Source organism: Stegostoma tigrinum, chromosome 16, assembly GCF_030684315.1.
Source record: "Stegostoma tigrinum isolate sSteTig4 chromosome 16, sSteTig4.hap1, whole genome shotgun sequence".
In the NCBI taxonomy this organism is placed as follows: domain Eukaryota; kingdom Metazoa; phylum Chordata; class Chondrichthyes; order Orectolobiformes; family Stegostomatidae; genus Stegostoma; species Stegostoma tigrinum.
In genome coordinates, this window is record NC_081369.1 from 62,294,029 (window position 1) to 62,316,205 (window position 22,177).

The window sequence follows — 22,177 nt, forward strand, 5'->3', positions numbered from 1 at the left end:
TTTAATTTAACCTTTTTCTCCAATCAGCCCATTCACAGATGTTATTACACAGCTATGGAGCAGCTGGGGCTTGAAGTCAGGTCTCCCAGTTCAGGAGTAGCGATACTACCACTGTGTCATAAGAGGGCCTTCAAGGGAATCTCACTCTAACTACAAAGTCAAACAAGTAACACGTGTCACAGACAATGGGAACTGCAGATGCTGGAGAATCCAAGATAACAAAGTGTGGGGCTGGATGAACACAGCAGGCCAAGCAGCATGTCAGGAGCACAAAAGCTGACGTTTCGGGCCTAGACCCTTCATCACTAGGCCTGAAACGTCAGCTTTTGTGCTCCTGAGATGCTGTCTGGCCTGCTGTGTTCATCCAGCCTCACACTTTGTTGCCAAGTAACACGTGTGCTGAATTAACCCTGAAGCTCTTTTAGTTGAGGATTATCTGTAACACCAATAGTTTAGGACCCCCATGTATAGGGAGTTTCACATGGATCAGGATCCCTTGTGGAATCTCACCATGGTGATTCTTTAAAAGAGGTTGTCGCTGGTTCGAAATCCCGGAATTCCCTCGCTAATAGCATTGTGGGTCAATCCACAGCAGGTGGACTGCAGCGGTTCAAGAAGGCAGCTCATCCCCACGTTCTCAAGGGGGGAAACTAGGGACGGACAAGAAATGCTGGACCACATCCCATAAAAATGAATAGGAAAAAAAAAAGGAATTGTTGTCACCTGACAGTATCTTGAGTGCGGTCTGAGACCACTCGAACAGGAATCAGTAAGTTTTACGTAGGACATGTGAGCCATTCTGACAGATCACCAACGTGATGGTGAAATGCTACCTGGTGATACACCATCAGGTGAACAGTGGAACAGGGTTAGGACCTGAAGAATGTCCTAAAGTGGGATAATTACTGAAACATTGGCTGCTCCTCTCCTCCAGATGCTGCCGGGCCTGCTGTATTCTTCCAGCCTCCTGTATGTCTACTTTGGATTCCAACATCTGCAGCGCATTGTTTTACCTCTAACAGTTAAAAGCTCAACTCTTTTAAATGGAAAAGAAAGTCCCCTCTACACTGTCTCCATCAAACACCCCTGGGATAGGGACAGCACAGGGATGAGCATGTAGTGAAGCTTCTTCTATTCCTTGAACTAATAGTTCTGGAAGTAAAGTTTCCTCAACTCTTTTGAACTGAAAGTAAGGTTCTCTTGACACCTTCCCCTTCAAATGATCCTGGGACAGGATGAAATACAAAACAACTGTCCCTTGATTCTATTCAGGGGTCCAACACTAAATAATAATCAAGTAGCCCCTGCATGTTAATTTTGCATTGTGAGATTACAAATTTACATGACCAAAGACACAGTCACTAAACCCAAACATCTTAGTAAGTTTTTGACTTTAACTATCTGTTAGTCTTCCAGTTCAATTTTTCAGCACAACCTTTCACTGTCCTCCCTCTGAACTTATTCTCCCCATTGACAGGATAGTTGCTAGTGTCTTATAGATAATGTCAAAAAGAGTTATCAGAATTTCAGTCACATAGAGGAACTGGTAACATTCTCTTTTGAACAGAGAATGTGAGCAGAAGCGTCAAAATCATGCAAGATTGTTTCAGAAATGGTATTTATCCCTTTAATGCAACCCGTGCAGTGAAGGTTATTTGAGCAGAGTGCAAAAGCAAAGCTTTTGGGCAGTTTGGTAAATTGATGCTGTAATTCTGGAAGTAAGACAGTGGCATCAGTTCTGAAAGCTTTAAGAGCTCTTTAATGTTATGTTAAGGTTGTGCAGGATGTTGGTGAGGCCTCTTCTGGTGTAGTGTGTTCAGTTCTGGTTGCCTTGTCATAGGAAGGGTATTATTTAGCTGGACAGGGTTCAGAAGAGATTTACCAGGATTTCACCAGGAATGGAGGGTTTGAGTTAGAAGGAGAGGCTGGATAGGCTGGCACCTTTTTTTTCACTGGAGCGTAGAAGGTTGAGGAGTGACCTTATAAAATAACGAGGGACATGGATAAGGTGAATGGTGGGTGTCTTTTCCCTAGGGTGGGGAATTTCAAGACACAGGGGGCATATTTTTTTAAGATGAGAGCAGAAAACTTAGACATGAGCGACAATTTTGTTTTACACAGTGTGGTTTTGCATGTGGAATGGACTTCCAGAGGAAGTGGTGAATGTGGGTACCGTCACAAAATTTAAAAGACATTTGGATAAGTTCATGAATAGAAAATGTTTGGTCAAGCATAAGCAGGTGAATAGAATAAAATAGAATAGAACATTACAGCACAGTACAGGCCCTTCGGCCCTCGATGTTGTGCCAACCTGTCATACCAATCTTAAGCCCATCTAACCTACACTGTTCCATGTACGTCCATATGCTTGTCCAGTTTGTTCAGTTTGGGGTTATGGTCAGCACAGACCGGTTGGACCAAAGGGGCTATTTCCTTGCTGTATGGCTCTATAATGATGAGTATTATCATTAATCACACTATTCAGGGATACAGGTGGTACCTCCTTCCACTTTTCACTGCACCTTTCTCCTCTAAACCCCACTTCTCAAAAATTGATTTAAAAAGTAAACCCTGGCCACTATTTCCACAAAGGTTTCAAGGGCATGGATATTTAAATCAGAATAAAAATACTGTTTCCACAGGTAGGAAGGATGTAATGACAGGTTATCAGTTATTAGCAAAAGAACCAGGGTTGAGATGAGGAAAATATTTTACGCAGCAAACTATTTATAGTAATGCCTGGAAGGAAGCTACAAACAGATTCGATACAACTGTTGAAAGGCAACGGGATATGCAACACAGGAAGGAAAATTTGCATAGTCAGGGGAAAGAGCTCAGGAGTGGGGTTAAGGGGTTGACTCTTTCAAAGAGCTAGCAGTAACCCTATGGACTAAAAGGCCTCATTCTGTACTGAATTATTTCACTATGTAATGTATTTAGCGCACCGATTCAAAACAGCAATGATCAGACGGCGAAAAACATATAGGATGACATTGGTTTTCTACTAACAGTCTCGAATAGGCAGGGTCAGCTCTGATTCTGGAAAACCATAAAGCTGAAACAAAAGCAGAAAGAAACCACTCCCAGGCATAATTTTTTCTTTGCCTGTTTACAGTCAGAGGAAGGAGAAACTAAGGAAGATTCAGGGTCCCCCAGTTTGCAGTCCTTAGACATCCAAAGATTAACAAGTTCAGAAACAAATAAGGTGGAAGTAGACTTCATTACACAGCCTGTGAATCTGATAGCACTGCTGGTTAATTGTTCCACTCATTGTTGCAAAACTCTTCTGCCCTTCAGGAAGGAACCAAGCTGCAGTGACCTCTTGTTCCAGCACCAACCACAGCTGGCAGCCCTATTGGCACGCACTTCTCAGGTTCCTGCATGAAGGATGGTTGCATCTGCCAGGGAATTATGCCCCACCGATAGGCACTGGCTGAGCCCAGGGACAGAGAAAATCAAGGGGAACATGAGGGAAAATAAATGGCACATTGAAATGCATGGGTAATGAGCACCTCTGGGACTGATGCAAGGCAGTTCCTCATGCACAGATAAAGGTCTATGACAGACTGGAGTGTGGAATCATCGGAACAGACCTCAGTGACCCTTCACGTAGCAGAGGAATCTCTCAGCTAAAAGCATGAAATGTTAACCAAAGTCTTTTATGACTAGACAGCAAGGTTAATGACTCTGCCCAAAATCATTAATTACATGCCAACTTTAATTAATTGGAGTGTATATCAGTAAAATGCCTGAAACCATCTGCTGCAGAGTCATAGGGTTTGTAAGTGACCATTATAAGTCGGTGGTCTCTTTTGATAAATATCCAACTGTTTAGGTTGATGGTTGCTTACAAACCCTCACACCACTCTGATAGTGGGATTCCAGGATGAGACAGCTCAGCATCAGCGATGGCTCTGAGATTCTTGCCTCAGAGTCAGAGCTGATGTGTACCACTGTTAGTATCTAGGAGCTAGTTAGAGCTGGGAGTGAGAATGAGGAGAATGTTCTTTACCCTGAGAGCTATCAGGATTCGGAATATACTCCTGGGAAAAGGAAAGAGGTGGATTTTATAGAAGGATAAAAAAAAGAGAGCTCTGGATAAATATTTGGAAGTGGTGAGTTTGGATGGCGACAGAGATACAGCTGGAGAATGGAACTGGCTGAGTAATCCCCACACGAGCCAGTATACTCATGAATGGCCCCCTTCTGTGCTGTAAAATTCTTTGATTCTATATTTCGGCCTGAATGAGTAAACTAACATCGTGGAATAAGCTTCACCTGTCAGGCTAGAAAGGACTCTTACTGGCATGGGTCACCCACAGTTACAGGCATCCAGCTGTGTGCCAGAGTGTTTCAGTAGTACTAATGTACTTGTACCCTCGAGTTGAACCAGATGTCTCCCAAGAGACAATCTTGCATCTGATTAACAATGTAACTAGCTAATACATACTGGGTAACAAACCTTTTTTTTCTCTCAATCAAGATTGAGATGCTGGAAATTTGGTTTGGGCTTCCTTCTCCGCAAGAAAGGTGATCAGCAGTGAATCTACATAAGGCTTCTAAGTCATACCAGCACAATAGGAATCCACTCAACATTATAGTAAAGCAAAATGTAGGCTAATGTTCCAAAGAGATATTAAGGGTGAGCTTGGAGCTGCTTCCTCTTGGATAAGAATTTAAAATGAAACCCTGACTTTCTTTTCAGGCTGTTATTTTCGTGGCATCATTTTGGGGGGATGCTGTACCCAATGTCCTTACAAATAGTCATCCCTCAATCGACTTCACAAGAACAGGCTATTTGTTTTCTTTTAACCACAATCCCATTTATGGCAGCTTTCTGTGCTCATTGGGCTGCTGTGTTTCCTACATTCTGCGATCAACTATACTTCAAAAGTATTTAATTTGCTGCAAATTATTTTATTGCATCCAATGGTTAGAAACATCAGGTTATCACTTCTGATACATGTGCTCTCTCATTACAGGCAGAGAGAGTCACAGAGACACAATTGGTGGTGCTTTAACCTGAGGGTCACCATGCCCCAGACGAGGGAAGAGGATGAGAAGGACAGTCCCTCATGGCAACCTCAGCCCAGTGTGGGAGTTGAACCCACGTTGTTGGCATCACTCTGTATCGCAAACCAGCCATCCTGCCAACTAATTAACATTCTGACCAATCAAAGTCAACATGCATGGTTTAACATTTGAACAAAAGTTTTGTAGTTAACTGTCAATCGTTGAAAGCTTTGACAAAAAGTTTCTTTTTATTCTGAGTACTCAACAAATAAAACATGTAAGAGGTAAGATCTTTCAAGTACTTTGAAGCGGCCACTATGTTAAGCAAGCTAAGGGGAGTTGGAGAAATGATTGGGTCATTTTCAAATAACCCGCCAAGTTGCATAGTCCTATCTTCTCCTTCTGTGCTGTATCATTCTGTGACTTTTTTCATTAACAGTTTCGTAACTAAGTTTTTACAACGCTCCCCAATTCTTTCTCTCCCCAAAAAGGAGAGAGTTTTATCCACTTTTCATCTGTCCTCAAAATGTCCCAAAAGTTTGAAGCACAGCCATTACTGTAAACTTTGTACACAGCAAGATCCCAGTAATTACAACCGAAACTGTATTTGTTAGAAGGGGGCAAGATGCCATCAGACCCCCACCCTTTCTTTTGAAGAAGCACAGTTGGATTTTTATTTATTATTTCTTATTTTATCTGTTAAATCAGAGCCTCCAACTGTGCTCCCACCAGGACCCCTCCTCAGTCTTGCAACCTGCTGGGCTGGGGTTTAAAATAATGAGGAATTGCATCCAACTGGGACTAACCTGTAGCAGAGTGACCAACAATCACATGGTTCAAACCCCCAGGGCACATCGTGAAGCTAATGGCCAAAGATCATTGCAAGCTTAATACATTGCAAAAGGGAGCAGAGGGCTGACCAACTGATCGGTGCTAGTGAATTAAAACAAATCAAGGAGCCAATGATGCACTGAACACCAGGGACTGTGAACTGAGTGTGTTTTGCATTGATTTCCCACGACAAACGCAGGCAAACGGGTCCCAGTTTTATTCAAAACCGGTGTCACGTGGTTCTTTATTCCCATTTGAGAGAGTAAATAGGCCCTCAATTCAACATCTCAATCAGTGGAAGGCATCTAGTTACTGGTTACATTGATAAAAGTAGACTTTGTTGTGGAGAATTTAGAGAGGGCCTGCATGTTTGGTCTCACCTACCCCCCACAAAATGCTGAGCTGTTCTTCTCAGAAGTCCATGTGGCATAACTGTAGTGAGTGGTATTAATGGCACTGCGCAACATTAACCATTCGAAGCCCATGTGATATTTGACACTCCATGCTGCAGGAGCAAGAGCAGTCCATTCAGTCTGTCATGCTCCCCAGTCAATGCCAACATGAAAGCTTGAACACTTTAATGGTTTTTGTCCAGCCCATAACCCTGTATCCTACCAGTAATCAGAAATCTATCAATTTCTATCTTAAAACTAGTCAAAGGTGAAGTTTCCACATGCCAATGAAGTAACCCAATCAATCTGATTCCCCTGCTCTAACTTTGTAGCTCTGCTGTTTTATTTCCCTCAAGTGCCTGCTCAAACTTCATTTGTAATCATTGGCCATCTCTGTTAACGCCACTCGTGTAGGCAGAAAGTTCCAGCTCACTACCACTAGCTGTGTACAAATGCTGCTCCCCCACTGCACCCCTCTCGCTGGATTTCCCCGGTCGCCAAACTCTTCATCATTGTCAATAAATTTCCCGGTGAAATCTCAAAAAAAACCTTTGCTTCATCCGAGAGAACATATTCACCTTCATTAACCTCCAGCAGAAAAACGCACCACTGAAACCTTTGTAGCTTATCCCTGTAATGGGAAAACTTGATTTTTCCCTAGAACCGCTCTCTGAAATCCTCACTGATGTTGGTCCTCTCCATAGTGAGTCTCTCAGACATGGTTTGAGTTTCAGTAGAATTGATTCCCAAATTTAAATGTACTTACACAGCTATTTTTCTTCTGCGATTATAATCATTTTTTATAAAGCATATACATAAATATTCAACAGGAGGAGGCTGTGAATAAATCTCACACGTTGGGAAAGCATCTCATTAACTTTCAACTTCCATACCCAATGTGATCTGCAGTAGCACAACATGTATAATGCAATAAGCTCTTTAATAAGGGCAAAAAATGTCATCATTCTTACACTGCTATGATATGTCATCTCCTTGTGTAGCTATTACTATGGAGAACTTAGAAATGTGAACTGTTAGAACTGTAGGTTTGCTTGAGTGTAGTGATAGCTTGGGATATCAAACCTTTGCAAAGTGACTCAGGCACTGCAGACTGGGACACCAGTGAGGGGTGGAGGACAGGAACAGGACAGAGGGAGAGAGCAGATGGGAGAGCAATAGGATAGGTTACAGAATAAGAACAGGCAGAGGGTACGGATAGGCACAACAGAGAGTAAGGAATTGGATAAGAGGTGTAAGAGGATGCAGGACAGACACAGAGCAGACAGAGGGGGATAGACACAGAACACAGGAGATGAGGACATGACATGTGGCACAAAGGAGCAATATGGGATAGCCTCAGGGCAGGTAGATGTGGATAAGAATGCAAGGAGAAGAAGGGAGTTCATATACACAGGGCGGAGAGATGGGGATATCCTGTACTTACAGGGCAGAGACAGAGAATAGGGGTAGGTACAAAACAGAGAGATATGTATAAGACATAGACAGAGCAGAGACAGGGGATACATGACAGAGAGATGGGGATATGAGGTAGCTACCAGACAGAGAGATTAGGATGTGGGGTAGACACAGGGCAGGAAGGTATGGATATTGGACAATTACAGGGCACAGAGAGGGAGGTATGGGGTAGACACGGGGCACAGAGAGGGAGGTATGGGGTAGACATGGGGCACAGAGCGGGAGGTAAGGGGTGGAAACAGGGCACAGAGACGGTTTGTATGATGTAAGCACAGGACAAATGGGGGGGGATTGGTGTGGGTTGCAAAGGGGGATATGGATTAGATTCAGGGTAGCGAGAGGGGGATATGGGGTAGATGCAGGTAGTGAAAGGAAGAAATAGGGGAGACATGAAGCAGAAAGAGAGGGATATGGAGTAGATACTGGACAGATGGAGGGGAATATAAAATACTCTTGGAGTGGAGGCATTATTTCAACAGAAGGATTAGATATTTACAGAATATGGACATCATGATGAAGCATATGGGTAGTGTGAGATACAACAATTGGAGGATAATAGGAAGACAATTGAACAAAGACATAGAGAGAGAGAACAGCTTCCATCCACCCGTCAACATCATTCAACAGTCAGCAATGGATAGAGATTGAATCTGAAACATTGTTGATATTTCTCCTTGGGGTCTTATACTCAACTGGCTTCTGCTTGAGCCCTTCTCTACAAACTCAAGACTCTCCAGAATTGCTTCTAGATTCTCCCTGATCATTATTTCTCATTAGTTCTTCATCTTCAAACTCTTCTCTCAGGAAAGCTAGGAAGTTGATTCGCAGGAACACTCCTTCCCTACCATGATCATCTCTACTGCAGCCAGTTGTCAGTCCTCTACAACTTACTCCCTGCACCAGGTACAGTATGGGGAGGGAGTTATCGACATGTAAACTTTAGCCCAGAGTCAATGTAAATCTAGAATTCCCTGACATTCTTTGACCTTACATTCACCAGGACTGTCCAGAAGAAGATTTGCATCTTCTTATTCAGAAGCTGACATGTTGTAGCTGAATCAAACAGCTCCTGGAGCTCAATGAGGCTTCACTATAGCCATCAGATTGTAACTAATCTCCCCTACACTGCTTATTAATCCAGCTGTATCAAAAGGAAACAGCCCATTCTCCAAGGCACAATATTTGGTTTAAAATATAGCCGAGTTAGATTGGATTGGTGCGAATGAACAGGGCCGTCAATTTATTTTTGTCTAAGGCTGATCAAAGTGATTTTTCTGTCTATTCAATTGGATTTCTCTCCCTTCTGACATCCTGCATTCCCATTCTGTTGATAATTAAACCAGAAAAATATGGCATCTCTGAGGCCCTATTTTCTCAATTGCTTCACGTTGATTGGGAACTTCCTTATCAGATTACTGTAAGACTGGTTATTCAGAATGAATGTCATTAAAAGCTTATTAGCTCCCAATCACTTGTGATAATAGAGTCAAGCAATGAACAGAATATCCTTTTTTCTAATTAGGCTCTGTGGCACTCGTGATTAAAGGCAGGGGCACAGGGGTCACTGGGAGATGAAATAAAGAGCGGCAGAAATATTCTCCCCAAGACTGAAGTGGTAAATGGTTCGCTCCCATGCAGCTTGACAAGGCTTTTGGTGCAGTTAGTGACCTGACTGTAATTGAAAGCTGGGAAGCCCCCACCCGCGCCCCCAACTCCCCATTACCTCCTAAGTCTACGTTGATATAAATTATTTCATCCAAGGCAACCTCGCTCTGTTCCCGAGGTGCAGAAAATCATCAGCAAAGGCTGAACAGGGTGCTGTGGGACAGAGAGATCACTCAGAACGTGGTCTGTTACATGTCCTCAATAATGGATCTCAATATTCCCAGTTAAGGTAATAATGGCAATGAGGAGGGGGTAAAGGCAGTAGGGAGAGGGGTAAGGGCAGTGCGGAGAGCAATAAAGGCTTTGGGAGAGGGGTAAGGGCAGTGAGGAGAGGGGTAAGGGCAGTGCGGAGAGGGGTAAGGGCAATGAGGAGAGGGGTAAGGGCAGTGAGGAGAGCAGTAAAGGCTCTGGGAGAGGGGTAAGGGCAGTGCGGAGAGGGGTAAGGGCAGTGAGGAGAGGGGTAAGGGCAGTGAGGAGAGCAGTCAAGGCTTTGGGAGAGGAGTAATGGCAGGGGGCAGAGGGGTAATTGGTCCAAGGCTGGCCGCCTTGCCTTTAGCTGCCCAAGCCCTAAGTATCAAAATTGCCTTAAATCTGTCCTTCATCCTTTATCTTTTATTCACTTAGAGGCTGTGGGTGACACTGGCTGGGCCGGTATTCATTGCCCATCCCTCGCCGCCCCTGAGAAGGAAGGAGACACTGAAGGAACAGTGATATATTTCCAAGTCAGGATGATGAGTGGCTCGGATGGGAACTTGTAGGTTCTATACATCTGCTGCCCTTGTCCTTTTGAGGGAAGTGATTTGGAAGGTGTTTGGAATACGTTCCCTAATTTTGTTTTTGAACAACCTGTGCGGACATGTCATGATATTCCTCTGGGATGGGTAATTCTTAAACACGGACTTTCTGCCCAGAGGATGGGACGTTACTACTGTACCACAAGCAGTGCTTAAAACCAGCTTCTCTGCGGGAGGCTTCGAACAATAGCCTTAAATCTCCTTCTGTCACTTCTTTTGAAATTTTGTTTGATGATTGCTTTTTATTATTTGTGGTGTGTTTTACTATCTTAAAGACACTTGCAAGAGATGAAAGCTGTTCTTTGAAGCAGATATAAAGCTCACCAGCTTACCTGTGCTCTGCGTTATTGTGAAGTTTGGATTTGGAGCTATGCTAAAGGTCATCCTTGGCCCATTTGCACTTTCATCCTTGTCCACAGCATGAATTGTCTGGATGAGCTGTAATTAAAGGTACAGGCTCTTAATATCTAATCAATATTCAGAAATTGGGATTATTGTATACTTACCTTTCCTATCCTTAAAGAAGTTTAACTTGGCCTGAAGCTTAGGTGGTCTCTATAGCATAATAGAATGCTAACACTCACAAAGCAATGAGTTGAGAAACTGTCATGAAATATTTGACAACCCTTGAAATCAGGGCCACATTTGACCATGTTTGGCATCAAAGAGCCCGAGAAAAACTGGAATCAATGGGTATCGGGGGCAAACTCTCCCCTGGTTGGAGTCTTTGGAAAGGAAGACGGTCGTGGTTGATGAAGGTCATCAATCTCAGCTCCAGGGCATCTCTGTCAGGGTTTCTCAGGGTAGTGTCCTCAGCCCAATCATCTTCAGCTCCTTCATCAATAACTCGACTTCCATCATAAGGTCAGAAGTGGTCTGATGATTGCGCAATGTTCAGCGCCTCCTCAAATACTGAAGCAGTCCATGTTCAAAAGCAACAAGATATGGACAATATCCAGGCTTGGACAGACAAGTGGCAAGTAATATTCACGTCATAAATATGCTAGGCAATGACTATGTTCAATAAAGACAATCTAATGATTGCCCCTTAACATTCAATGGTTTTGCCATCACTGAAACCCCCACCGTCAACGTCCTGAGGGTTAACAAGGACAGAAAACAAACTGGATGCCACTCTTGGATAGGCACATGGACGATAGTAAAATGTAGTGTATACAGGGTAGTTTGATCCCATAGTAGGATAATAGGTCAGGACAGTATCATGGGTTGAGGGGCCTGTACTGTGCTGCACTCTTTAATGTTCTATAACCATAATGTCTACAGCGAATTCTGCAGCAAGTAACTCACTTCCTCACTTTAACAAAGCCTATCCACCATCTACGAGGAATAACTCAGGAATGTGATGCAATATTTACCTGAAAAATATAGCTGCAACAACACTCAAGTAATTTGATGCAATCCAGGACAAAGCCATTTGATTGGCATCACCATAACATCATGCTCAATAGCATCAGTATGTATCATCTCAAAGATGCACTGCAGAAATTCAAAAAGATTCCTTACACTGCACCTGCCAAATGTATAAACTCCTTCATCTGGAAGTGTAAGGGTAGCAGAAAAATGGAAACACCAACTCCTGCAAGCTCCCCTCAAAAGCAATCATCATCCTGGCTTGGAAATGAATCACTGTCACAAAGACCTACAAGTTCCTGTCCAAGCCACTCACCATCCTGACTTGGAAATATATCACCGTTCCTTCACTGTCTCCTTCCTTCTCAAGGGATTACAGCTGTTTGTTCCAGCAATGCAGTAAGATATCTGCAGATGTGATAATGGGCTTATCTCCGATTTCTGCAGATAGGATGGCACCAGGGGGTCTATACAAAGTGAAATTCAGCTGGTAACAGATAGCTGGTCTATGGCCTGATGACCAGTTTTTGATGACAAAGGCCTTCTTCCTTGACAGCTGTGATATGATTGGCTCCCAGTTGGTTGAACAGCTTGTGGGTCTGAATGATATGGCCAGAAGCCTTCAGATCTCCAGAAAATGAGGCGGTGTCTCTCTATCTCTGCAGTAGATGATACCTCATACCTGATGAAAGCCAGTCTATTCTCATTCACCAGTTACAGTAAGCTATAGCTTTTAACAAATCGTCAAGGGACCTTATAATTTGTGAATCAGTTGCTGTCTGTCTTTTGTAAGGAATTGAGGAGTACTTGGAGGAGAGAAAGCATTGAGCAGCAACTTCTGTCATGCAAATGGATCACCTCAGCAAACAGGGACAAGGTCACTAAACTGCCTTTCAAATTTTGCACTCCACCAAGATATTGATGTTTTTATCTTTTGCTATATATGTGGAGGGATAGTTTTATCAGTAAGTAAGAGTTTTAATTAGTGGAGAGATATATCAGCAATTCATAAATGTTTTCATGTCATTAGAATCTATTTGAGTTAAATATAGGCATCTGATCCATGCTTTCCATTAACCTGGATTATGAAAATAAGATAAATTGGGGAATTTTATGTGTTTTGATGGTCATTACGCTTTGCAATGATTCCAGATATAGACCGGAACAAAAACAAATTTGCTGGAAAAACTCAGCAGGTCTGGCAGCACCTGTGAAGGAAAAAAATAGAGTGAATGTTTCAGGTCCATGACGCTTCCTCAGAACTGATGGTGGCTGGGAGAATGTCAGTTTATATGCAAAAAATAGAGAGGTGGGTGGATAGGGAGTAAACGGTAGGATGGAGCCTATTGGGGACTGTTAGTCACTAACAGCAGCGGGTGTATAATGGCAGGCTATGTGATATCAAGGCTTGGTGTGTGGTAGGGACACTGGGACATGGGAGAGTTTAGGCCCTAAAATTATTGAAGTCTATGTTGAGTCTGAAGGGCTGCAGGGTTCCCAAGGGGGAAATGAGGTGTTGTTCCTCCAGCTTGCATTGAGGCTCACTGGAACACTGCAGCAAGCCAGAGACAGAGATGTTGGCCACGGAGCAGGGCAGTGCATTGAAGTGGCAAGTAACAGATAGTTCAGGGTCTTTTTTGCAAGCAGAATGCAGATGTTCGGTGAAGTGGTCCACAAGTCTATGCTTTGTTTCCCTCAATGTAGAGGAGACCACATTGTGAGCAGTGACTGCAGTAGATTAGATTCCGGGAAGTGAAGGTAAAGTGTTGCTTCACCTGGAAGGTATGTTTAGGCCCTTAGATACTGGGGAGGGAGGGGGTAAATGGGCAGGTGTTGCACCTTTGCCATTTACAGGGGAAGGTGCCATAGGGCTATCGGGAGGTGCTTAGGGTGAAGGAAGCATGGACCAGGGTGTCTTGGAGGGAATGGTCCCTGTGGAAGGCGGACAAGGGAGGGGAGGGGAATATGTGTCCAATGGTGGCATCTTGCTGGAGGTGTTCCCCGGCCAATATCTCTGACTCTCGCTTGCTGCAGTGTTCCAGCGAAGCCCACCACAAGCTGGAGGAACAACAGCTCGTCTTCCACTTGGGGACCCTACAGCCCTCTGTACTCAACATTGAGTTCAACAATTTTAGGGCCTAAATTCTGCCATGTTCCAGCCCCCACCCCACACACCAGGCCTTGTTACCCCATAGCCTGCCATTACACACCTCCTGCTGTTAGTCACTAACAGTCCCCATTAACAACTATTCACCCTCCCAGCCTGATCGTTAGCAACTTCTTTGTCTGTCCAACTTTCTTTCTCTCTCTTCGGTCTCTATCCTATCGTTTACTCCCTATCCCACCCACCTCCCTATTTTCTGCATATAAACTGACATTTTCTCCTTCACGAATGCTGCCAGACCTGCTGGGATTTTCCAGTGACTTTGCTTATGTTTTTCATCTTTGTTTTCAAAAACTTTCTTTTGGTTCCTGATTTACAGCATCTACAGTTCTTTCGGTTTTTCTCAGATATAGACAGGCTTGATTTTCATGTTTCATGGTGCTAACCCAGTGTGGCTTGATACCATTTCTTCACTGTCATTGGGTCAAAATCCTGTAATTCCCTCTTTCATGACGCTGTTGGCCTACCAACAGCAAATGGCCTGCAGAGGTTCAAGAAAGCAACTTCTCACTACCATCTCAATGAGGGATCGGAAATAATGTTGGTCCAAACTTCAACACCCCGCTGTAAGTTCAGCTTTTTAATCAGGACGCGAACCAGGATTGTGCACGAAATTGGAGATGAAGATTTTCAGATCAGCGATGGTCTCACTGATTGATAGTGCAGACTTGTGAGTCTGAATGGCCTATGAGAAAAGGATTTTTTTCTTAATATTCCATTATTCATTCCCGAATGAATAATGATTGTGTAAGATTCTGGAAGAATTTAACAGAATGGGTGCCAGATAGATGTTAACTCTATAAAAGAGTCCAGAACTAGTGATGTTGTTTAGAAATAAGGAGACTCTCATTAAGGCCAATTGTGAAGTGAGAAATACATAAAATAATCAAACAGAGTCTGTATGGCTTCATGTGGAGGAATTTATTAGGATTCTTTCTGAAGCTAACAAGCAGAAACAATAAAGGTGAGCCAGTAGGATTTTTTTGTATCTCCAAAAGGTATTTAATGAGGTACCACTGAGGTTGCTTAATAAGAGTCCATGATGTTAGGGTTATATATTAGCTTGGATAGCAGATTGGCTATCTAATAGAAGACAGAGAGTTGTGATAACAGGGGTACTTTCAGGATGGCAAAGTGTAATTTGTGAAGTGCTGAAATGAAAAGTGCTGAGGCCATAATTATTTGCTATATTTACTAGTAACATACATGAGGCAAGTGAGTGTTCTATAGCCAAGTATATGGATGACAGAAAAATAAGTGGGAAGACAAGTGGTGGCAAGGATACCAAAATGAGTATGCAAATGGATATAGACAGGCTAAATGAGTTGGTAAAATCGTGGCAGACAGAATGCAACTTGGAACAATGAGAGGTTGTGTAATTTGGCAGGAAGAATAGAGGAGCTGAATATTATTTAAGTGGAGAAAACTGCAGAAAGCTACAGCACAGAAGGATGTGGAGGATCTTTGTGCTTGAATCACAAGGAGCTTGTATCCAAGTTGAACAGGGAATTGGGAAGGCAAATTGAACATTGGCCTTTATTTCAAACAGAATAGATTATAAAACTAGGGAAGTCTTGCAAAAATTATACAAAACTTTAGTTTCAACCGCAGCTGGAATACTGTGAACAGCTTTGGGCTCTTTGTCTAAGGAGATATGTAGTGGCACTGGAGATAGTCCAGAGAACGTTCACTAGGTTGATCCTGGTTCTGGAGGGATTTTATTATGAGGACAGGTTCATTTGGCTAGGCGTGTGCCTATTGAATTTGGAAGGCTGGGAGGAGACCTTATTGAAACATTTTAGCTTCTCACAGGATACGTGTGGAGAGATTGTTTCCCCTTGTGGGAGAGTCCAGGGTCAGACAGCATCCTCTCAGAGTATGAGTTTATCCAGTTAAGACATTCTGAGAGAGGGTAGACAGTTTGTCATTTTTTTTTACTGGACAGGGCCATAGAAGCTGGTTTGTTTAGTAAATTTAGCTTTTTAATCAGGAAGTGGATCAGGGTTGTGGGGAAAAGGCAGGAAAGTGGAGATGATGATTTTCAAATCAGCCATGGTTTCATTGACTGATAGTGCAGACTTGAGGTCTGAATGGCCGATGAAAAAAGGATACTTTTCTTAATGAATACACACCAAGTCTGTGGAACCTTCTCCCTGAAGGTCAAGATACTTTCCAATATTTTTGAACCACTCAACAATCCTTAGAAATGCAACAGATCATTAGAGATTGCCACTGATACTCACCTTTCCTGTATTTGCATTTTCACACATATCCACTTCGTAAGGTTTAGCAAATTCTGGTGCATTGTCATTAATGTCCAGGATTTTGATGGCAACTTGAGCACGTGAAGACTGGAGTTGACTATCTGTGAAGAAGGCGAGATTTATTTAATCAGCAAACAGTGTGCAAAGGCAGGAAAAAAGCTATCATCAAACCCAGGGCGATCAACTGAGCCAAATCTGGACTAAGATTCAACTCACACCTCTCACATAAACACAGAGAGATGCTGGATAAGCTCATCATTCCTGGAGAGAGAAATGGAGTTAATTTTTTGAGACCTGTATGACTCTTCTTTAGAACATGTGTCTCATAACTGACCCACAAAAATTTTCCCAACTCAGAACAATGCTTAGCGACAAGACTAAAAATGGTCTGTGTGGGAAGTGGCCCAGGGGAGGTATGATATTCTGTCAGAAAGAGTAGAACTGTCAGAGTCAGGTCAATGGGTTTTCATTCTCATATAATTGCCTATGTAATTCAAACTTAAGCTTCAAATTTAAAAAGTAGCCTGCAATGTGGACGGCAGCTGATGGACAACCTCATTCTGACTGAAATTTGAACTCTATGTTTCCAGCTATTGGCTTAGCTGTCTTGTGCCAAATGGGATGAATCAAGTTAAATTTTATTCAAAATTGGATGAGGAGCTGAAAGCATGACAAGAACAGCACTTATGTATGAAATACTGCATTCAGTTCTTAGAGGAATTGAATTCAATGTGTCAAAGTTAACCTGAAATCAATATCAGAAACGTAAAGGTTTGTAAGCTATATTGCGCTGAAAAGCTATCTACAGGGCACACGCAGTAACATTTTGCCACAGAGATGATGACTGAGTGGCTGTGATCTTGTACATCTCACTCACAGGGTTTTTTGACCCAATTAATTCTCAGCTAAAGACAAATCAGATGGAGCGTTCCTCAGCTAAACCAAACTTTTTGTTTGCAAAAGGTGACCCTTTCCTGTAGCATTGCAGGCAATGACTGTGTGCACGCTTGTGTGTGTGTGTGTGTGTGTGTGTGTGTGTGTGTGTGTGTGTGTGTGTGTGTGTGTGTGAGTTTGTGTATGTTAAGTGCGGGTCTGTGTGTGTACTGTGTGTATGTTTAGTGTGTCTGTGTGCGTGTGTGCGCATGCGTGTGCGCGTGCGTATGTGTCTCACAAGCTGTGTTTAATTGTTATAAGTTTCAAACATAAATGCAGATCACACCTAGCTGTTTGTCATGTCTAAATATATAGCTCTATTCTAACTGAAAAAGTGCTTATTGAAATTTAATTGTTTCTAAACCAGAATTGGAAAAGAACTTGATGTAGAGAACAGTAAAAGTTTCATGCAGCATGCATTTACTGAACTTCAGTAGGTCTTGTGCAAAATAGGTGGTGCTAGAAGAGTTAACTGGATGGCCAGTATGGATCAGGTCTGTTCTAACGGCATGGATCCCGGTTCACAACATCTGGAACATCTGGGATCTGACCTCCTTCACTTGCCAATTGAAGATCTCTGCGGGATGAGCCTGCCTTTGGAGAGGGAAGTGAAGGAGAATAGGCTTACTGTCCTTAGAAATGGCCCAGTTAGATGCTTATGACTGAGAAATATTTGGCACTGCAATGCACCAGAGTCCAAAATACCTTTCTGTTCTTAAGGCTGCTATGTTTGCAATGAGAGATCAGATCCAAAAATGGACCTTTGTAATACATAGAGGAAGTTTCAAGAAGTTTTATCACACCACTTAAGCTGATAGTGTAACAGATAGAATTGTTTTAAATATTTGCTCAAAATGTTTTAATGGGCGAAACAAATGGGTGTTCTTGACCTCAACAGTAATTTAAAAAAGGTTTCAGTAGCCAGTTTTCAAGAAGTTAAAAATAAAGATTATTTATTATCACAATTTGTCTTGGGCGTTTAAAAGATGATATCTCAGACAAATTCCAACGTGCACAAAGATTAGAAGCTGATGGGAAAAGAATTAAAAAGTGATTAAATGTGGAATGGTTTCAGTCACTTTTATAACAGGCCGGTAGTTTCTTGGATGAATTGAAGCCTTGGCTGGAGTGGAGAGGTCTGGTAAAGGCGAAGGATTTTCAGTAGGTTAAGAGGCTTCCTTTCATTTCATTGGCAAGAGGTCATTAGTCAGGTGAAACTGAAGTTGGAACAAATTGTGAAAAGGACCTTGCCCCCTGTGATGGAGTACCTGTATATTATCTTGGCTGCGTATTCATCTTCCAGCTGATCCTGCCACCTTTCAGCGAGTGTTTCTGTCTCAGAACACACTTTGATGTTACTTTTTGAAAGCAGGTAACAGGCACAATTTTATTAACCCACTTGACTTGTCATAAGTTCAAAGTCTTTTTCAAAATAAAGGTGATGTGTTATGCCAATAAACATCCTGCCTTGTGGCTTTTCATGCCTTGGGAGTTTGAGAAAGCCTGGTTTTTAATGGATGCAAAGGGGTGCCATCACGATATAATGGAAGGTTCACATTTATGTTGCAATGGATCCATTGTCCAGGTTACGGCAGACAGAAGAATTGGCGTGTTCTGGGCTTGTTTGTTGTTGGTTAAGCAAAGGCGACACCGAAATTTTCATAACTGGCTGTGATTATCTGTACTTAATTAGGCATTTGCTTGCTTTTCAGATCTGTCTGTAGCTGTAAAAATACGGCTTTAAGTTCTATAGCACATTCCTGTCTACACTGGCCATGATAATAAGATATGTAGCAATGTGAGATAGAGGAAGCCATTCAGCCAGTCATCCATGTGCCAACCCAGAAAGAGTTATCAAGTCTAATTCCCATCATCCAGCTTCTCAGGTCACAGCATTTGCAGATCCACTGATATTTAGAAACAGGTGAGGATTTCTGTTGTACCACGCTACAAAATTGTGAGATCCAGGCTCCTAGCATTCTATGGATGAAAACATTTCTCTCACATTCCCTCTGATGTTTACACAAATCCCTTTTAATCTGTGCCTCCTATTTAGTGATCACTTTCTTAATGTAAATGGGCCCTTCCGGCCCACAATGTCCAGGTCTCTGTTAATTTTATTAAGTTTCCCCTCAGGCTCCTCGGTTCTGTAGGACACAAAATCTATCAAATCTTATGTCAAAGTGAAAACTGTCTACTCCTTTTCCGTCTCCTCTGTGACCCTCTCAAGTGGGATTGCATCCTTCCTGTAAAGTGTCAACCAGCACTGTACGCCATACTCTATTTGTGTCAGACCTCTGACGAGTGTTCTAGCACAATTCCAGTATAAATCGCCTGCTCTTGGCACTCTACTCTTCAGACAATAAAGGAAAAGTGCTCCATATGATTTCTTGACTATCTCAACCTTAAGGGCAGCACAGGAGCTCAGTGGTTAGCACTGCAGCCTCACACCACAAAGGAGCTGGGTTCTAATTCCAGCCTCAGGCGACTACCTGTGTGGAGTTTCTACATTCTCACTGCGTCTGCATGCGTTTCCTCCGGGCGCTCCAGTTTCCTCCCAAAGATGTCCAAAGATGTGCAGGTTAGGTGGATTGGCCACAGGAAATTGCCCAGAATGTCCAGGAATGTGCAGGCTAGGTGGATCAGCCATGGGAAATGGGTTACAGGGAGAGGGTAGGGTGGGTGGGATACTGTTTGAAAGGGCAGCACAGACTGAATACGCCGAATGACATGCTTCCATACGGGAGGGATTCCATGATTCTCTCCTGGCTGTCCTGCTACCTTTCAGTTCACCCACACTTTTCAAAATGCTACCATTTATAATGACATTAAAGTATCTGCACATCCTTGTTTGTCCTCCCTTAATGTGTTATCTCTCTGAACAGAATTGCATTTGACACTTTCTGCACCATCCCCCACCCCCACTTCCACCGCGACCAGTTCATTGGTATCTTCCCGTAATCTAAAATTTTCATCAACACTTTCAAACTTATCTGTTACATGCAACACTGAATGCTGCAATGAAGAGGTTTTTATTTCCACAGGCTCAAGGCAAAGCCTCAATGAGCTACGCAACCACTTGTTTCACATCAGCGGACTCGATTCCAAATGAAGAGGTTGGTAATGCTAGTCCCATTCGATGGACTTGTGCACATACTGTCGGCTCACACAGCAAAGCTGCCCCCTGAGCCTCCTGCTTCCAACCGAGTCCCCATTTCCTTTTCTAACAAACACCTGTTACTACAAACAAAGACGAGACTTCTTCCAGGGATCATTTCACCTTCACACAATGCAACTCCAAACAGAATACTCAGCAGTTATCTCACGGCTGTTCGTGGCAGCTTGCTGAGACACACTGGCCTTGAACAATTCCCTACGATATAGCAGTGACTATGCATCAAAAATGTTCTCTTTAGGTGTGAGGAGATCCTGATCACTTGATGGCAAAACTAAAAGACAGACGCCAATCATAGTTCGTAGAAACAAGAGTTTCTACAAACGCCTGTCCCGTCATTCAATATGATCATCCAAACCTGTCCCTGTTCCTGTTTCTGCCTGATACAGTTTGATCCCTTCAGCTCTCAGAACTATCTCTAACTCCTGCATGAAAACTCTGAATAAATTATGTCTACTTGAATTTTAAAAAGCTAGGGTGAATAGCCAAGGTCTTTTCTCCAAGGTAGAGGAGTCCAAAATAGAAGACATAGGTTTAAGATGAGAGGACAAAGATTGAAAAGGGACCTAATGGACAACCTTTTTGTGCAGATGGTGGAGCAAGTATGGAATGCGCTGCCAGTGGAAATGGTGGACACTGGTACAATTATGTTTAGGGTGGCTCGGTGGCTCAGTGGTTAGCTCTGCAGGTTCACATCACCAGGGACCCGGGTTCGATTCCAGCCTCAGGCAACTGTCTGTGTGGAGTTTGCACATTCTCCCCGTGTCTGCGTGGGTTTGCTCCAATTTCCTCCCACGGTCCAAAGATGTGCAGGCTAGGTGAATTGGCCATGCTAAATTGCCCGTAGTGTTCAGGGGTGTGTGAGTATTAGGGGGATGGGTCTGGGTGGGATGCTTCAAGAGGCGGTGTGGACTTGTTGGGCCGAAGGGCCTGTTTCCACACTGCAGGGAATCTAATATATCAGGGTGGCATGGACAAGTTAGACCAAAGTTTCTGTTTCCACAAATCCTGGGTCTCAATCATTGGTTGGTCTTAGCTGGAACATCTATAGACGGTGATAATAAAATGTGAGGCTGGATGAACACAGCAGTCCAAGCACCATCTCAGGAGCACAAAAGCTGATGTTTCGGGCCTAGACCCTTCATCAGAGAGGCTTTTGTGCTCCTGAGATGCTGCTTGGCCTGCTGTGTTCATCCAGCCTCACATTTTATAATCTTGGAATTCTCCAGCATCTGCAGTTCCCATTATCTCTATAGACGGTGCTTTCATTCACTTTAACCACTACGGGAGAGGTTGAGATTGATCAGGAATTCCCAACCCTCATGGACTCCATCCAACTTTCCAGCAGCTGAGGTTAAATTAGTCTGTTTGTAGCCATGGTGTCACATATTTGCACCATCATCGACATCATCTATCTGAACATTCGTAACATTGTTTGATCTTCTACCTCAGTTGTTCTACTCTTAGAGAGTTCATTCACTATGTTTAGGTTTCACTATCCCAAAATAGCCTTGGTCAATATCCCCCATTCTAGTTCCAATCAATATGCCATCAGTCAAAACACATCCGCACATCAAGGCTTCTTGACTCAGCACCCATGCATCCATTGACCCACATAGGTTTCCATTTAAAAATGATGTGCTGTCTGTCGCACAAATGATTGATCTGGTCATGAATTTCAGTGACAGTGTGATGCCAGGTTTGTAGGCTGTATGTCCTAAAGACTGGAAGATCATATCAAACAGCTGGTCATGACTAGCATAGTATTGACCAAACCCAAGGAGCCTGTCTTTGCAAAACCCAAAGTACGTATCCAACACTGGATGTGATACTATGATAGGACAGCATTTGCTAAATAATCCGAGGTGCTGTAAGAAATTCGCTGACTACTGATTTAAGATTGTTGTCATGTTGGCAATGTGCCGCGTCAAACCCATTGGAAGCTTTATTCAAGAGTACGTGAGCCGCTGTTTATTGTAAATGGAAAGAATGTGTGTGCATAATGAGGATGTTTCAACTGAACAAACTAGGCAACAACCATTCATTGGTTCATTCCTCAGATCAATGCCTCGACCAATCAAATCAGCCTTTCCAGTTTA

The 22,177-nt window shown here is 43.0% G+C and overlaps 1 protein-coding gene across 5 annotated transcripts in view; it reads right to left on the reverse strand.

The window, feature by feature from the left end:
* Positions 1-22,177, reverse strand: part of cdh11 (cadherin 11, type 2, OB-cadherin (osteoblast)) — a 236,601-nt gene that overhangs the window by 19,471 nt on the left and 194,953 nt on the right. For all 5 annotated transcript variants that reach the window (XM_059651777.1, XM_059651780.1, XM_059651779.1 and 2 more), the window contains 2 exons: positions 15,950-16,071; positions 10,504-10,609 (listed from right to left, as the gene is read on the reverse strand). In XM_059651777.1, the coding sequence (XP_059507760.1) occupies positions 10,504-10,609; positions 15,950-16,071 (228 nt within the window). The remainder of the gene's footprint in view (positions 1-10,503; positions 10,610-15,949; positions 16,072-22,177) is intronic.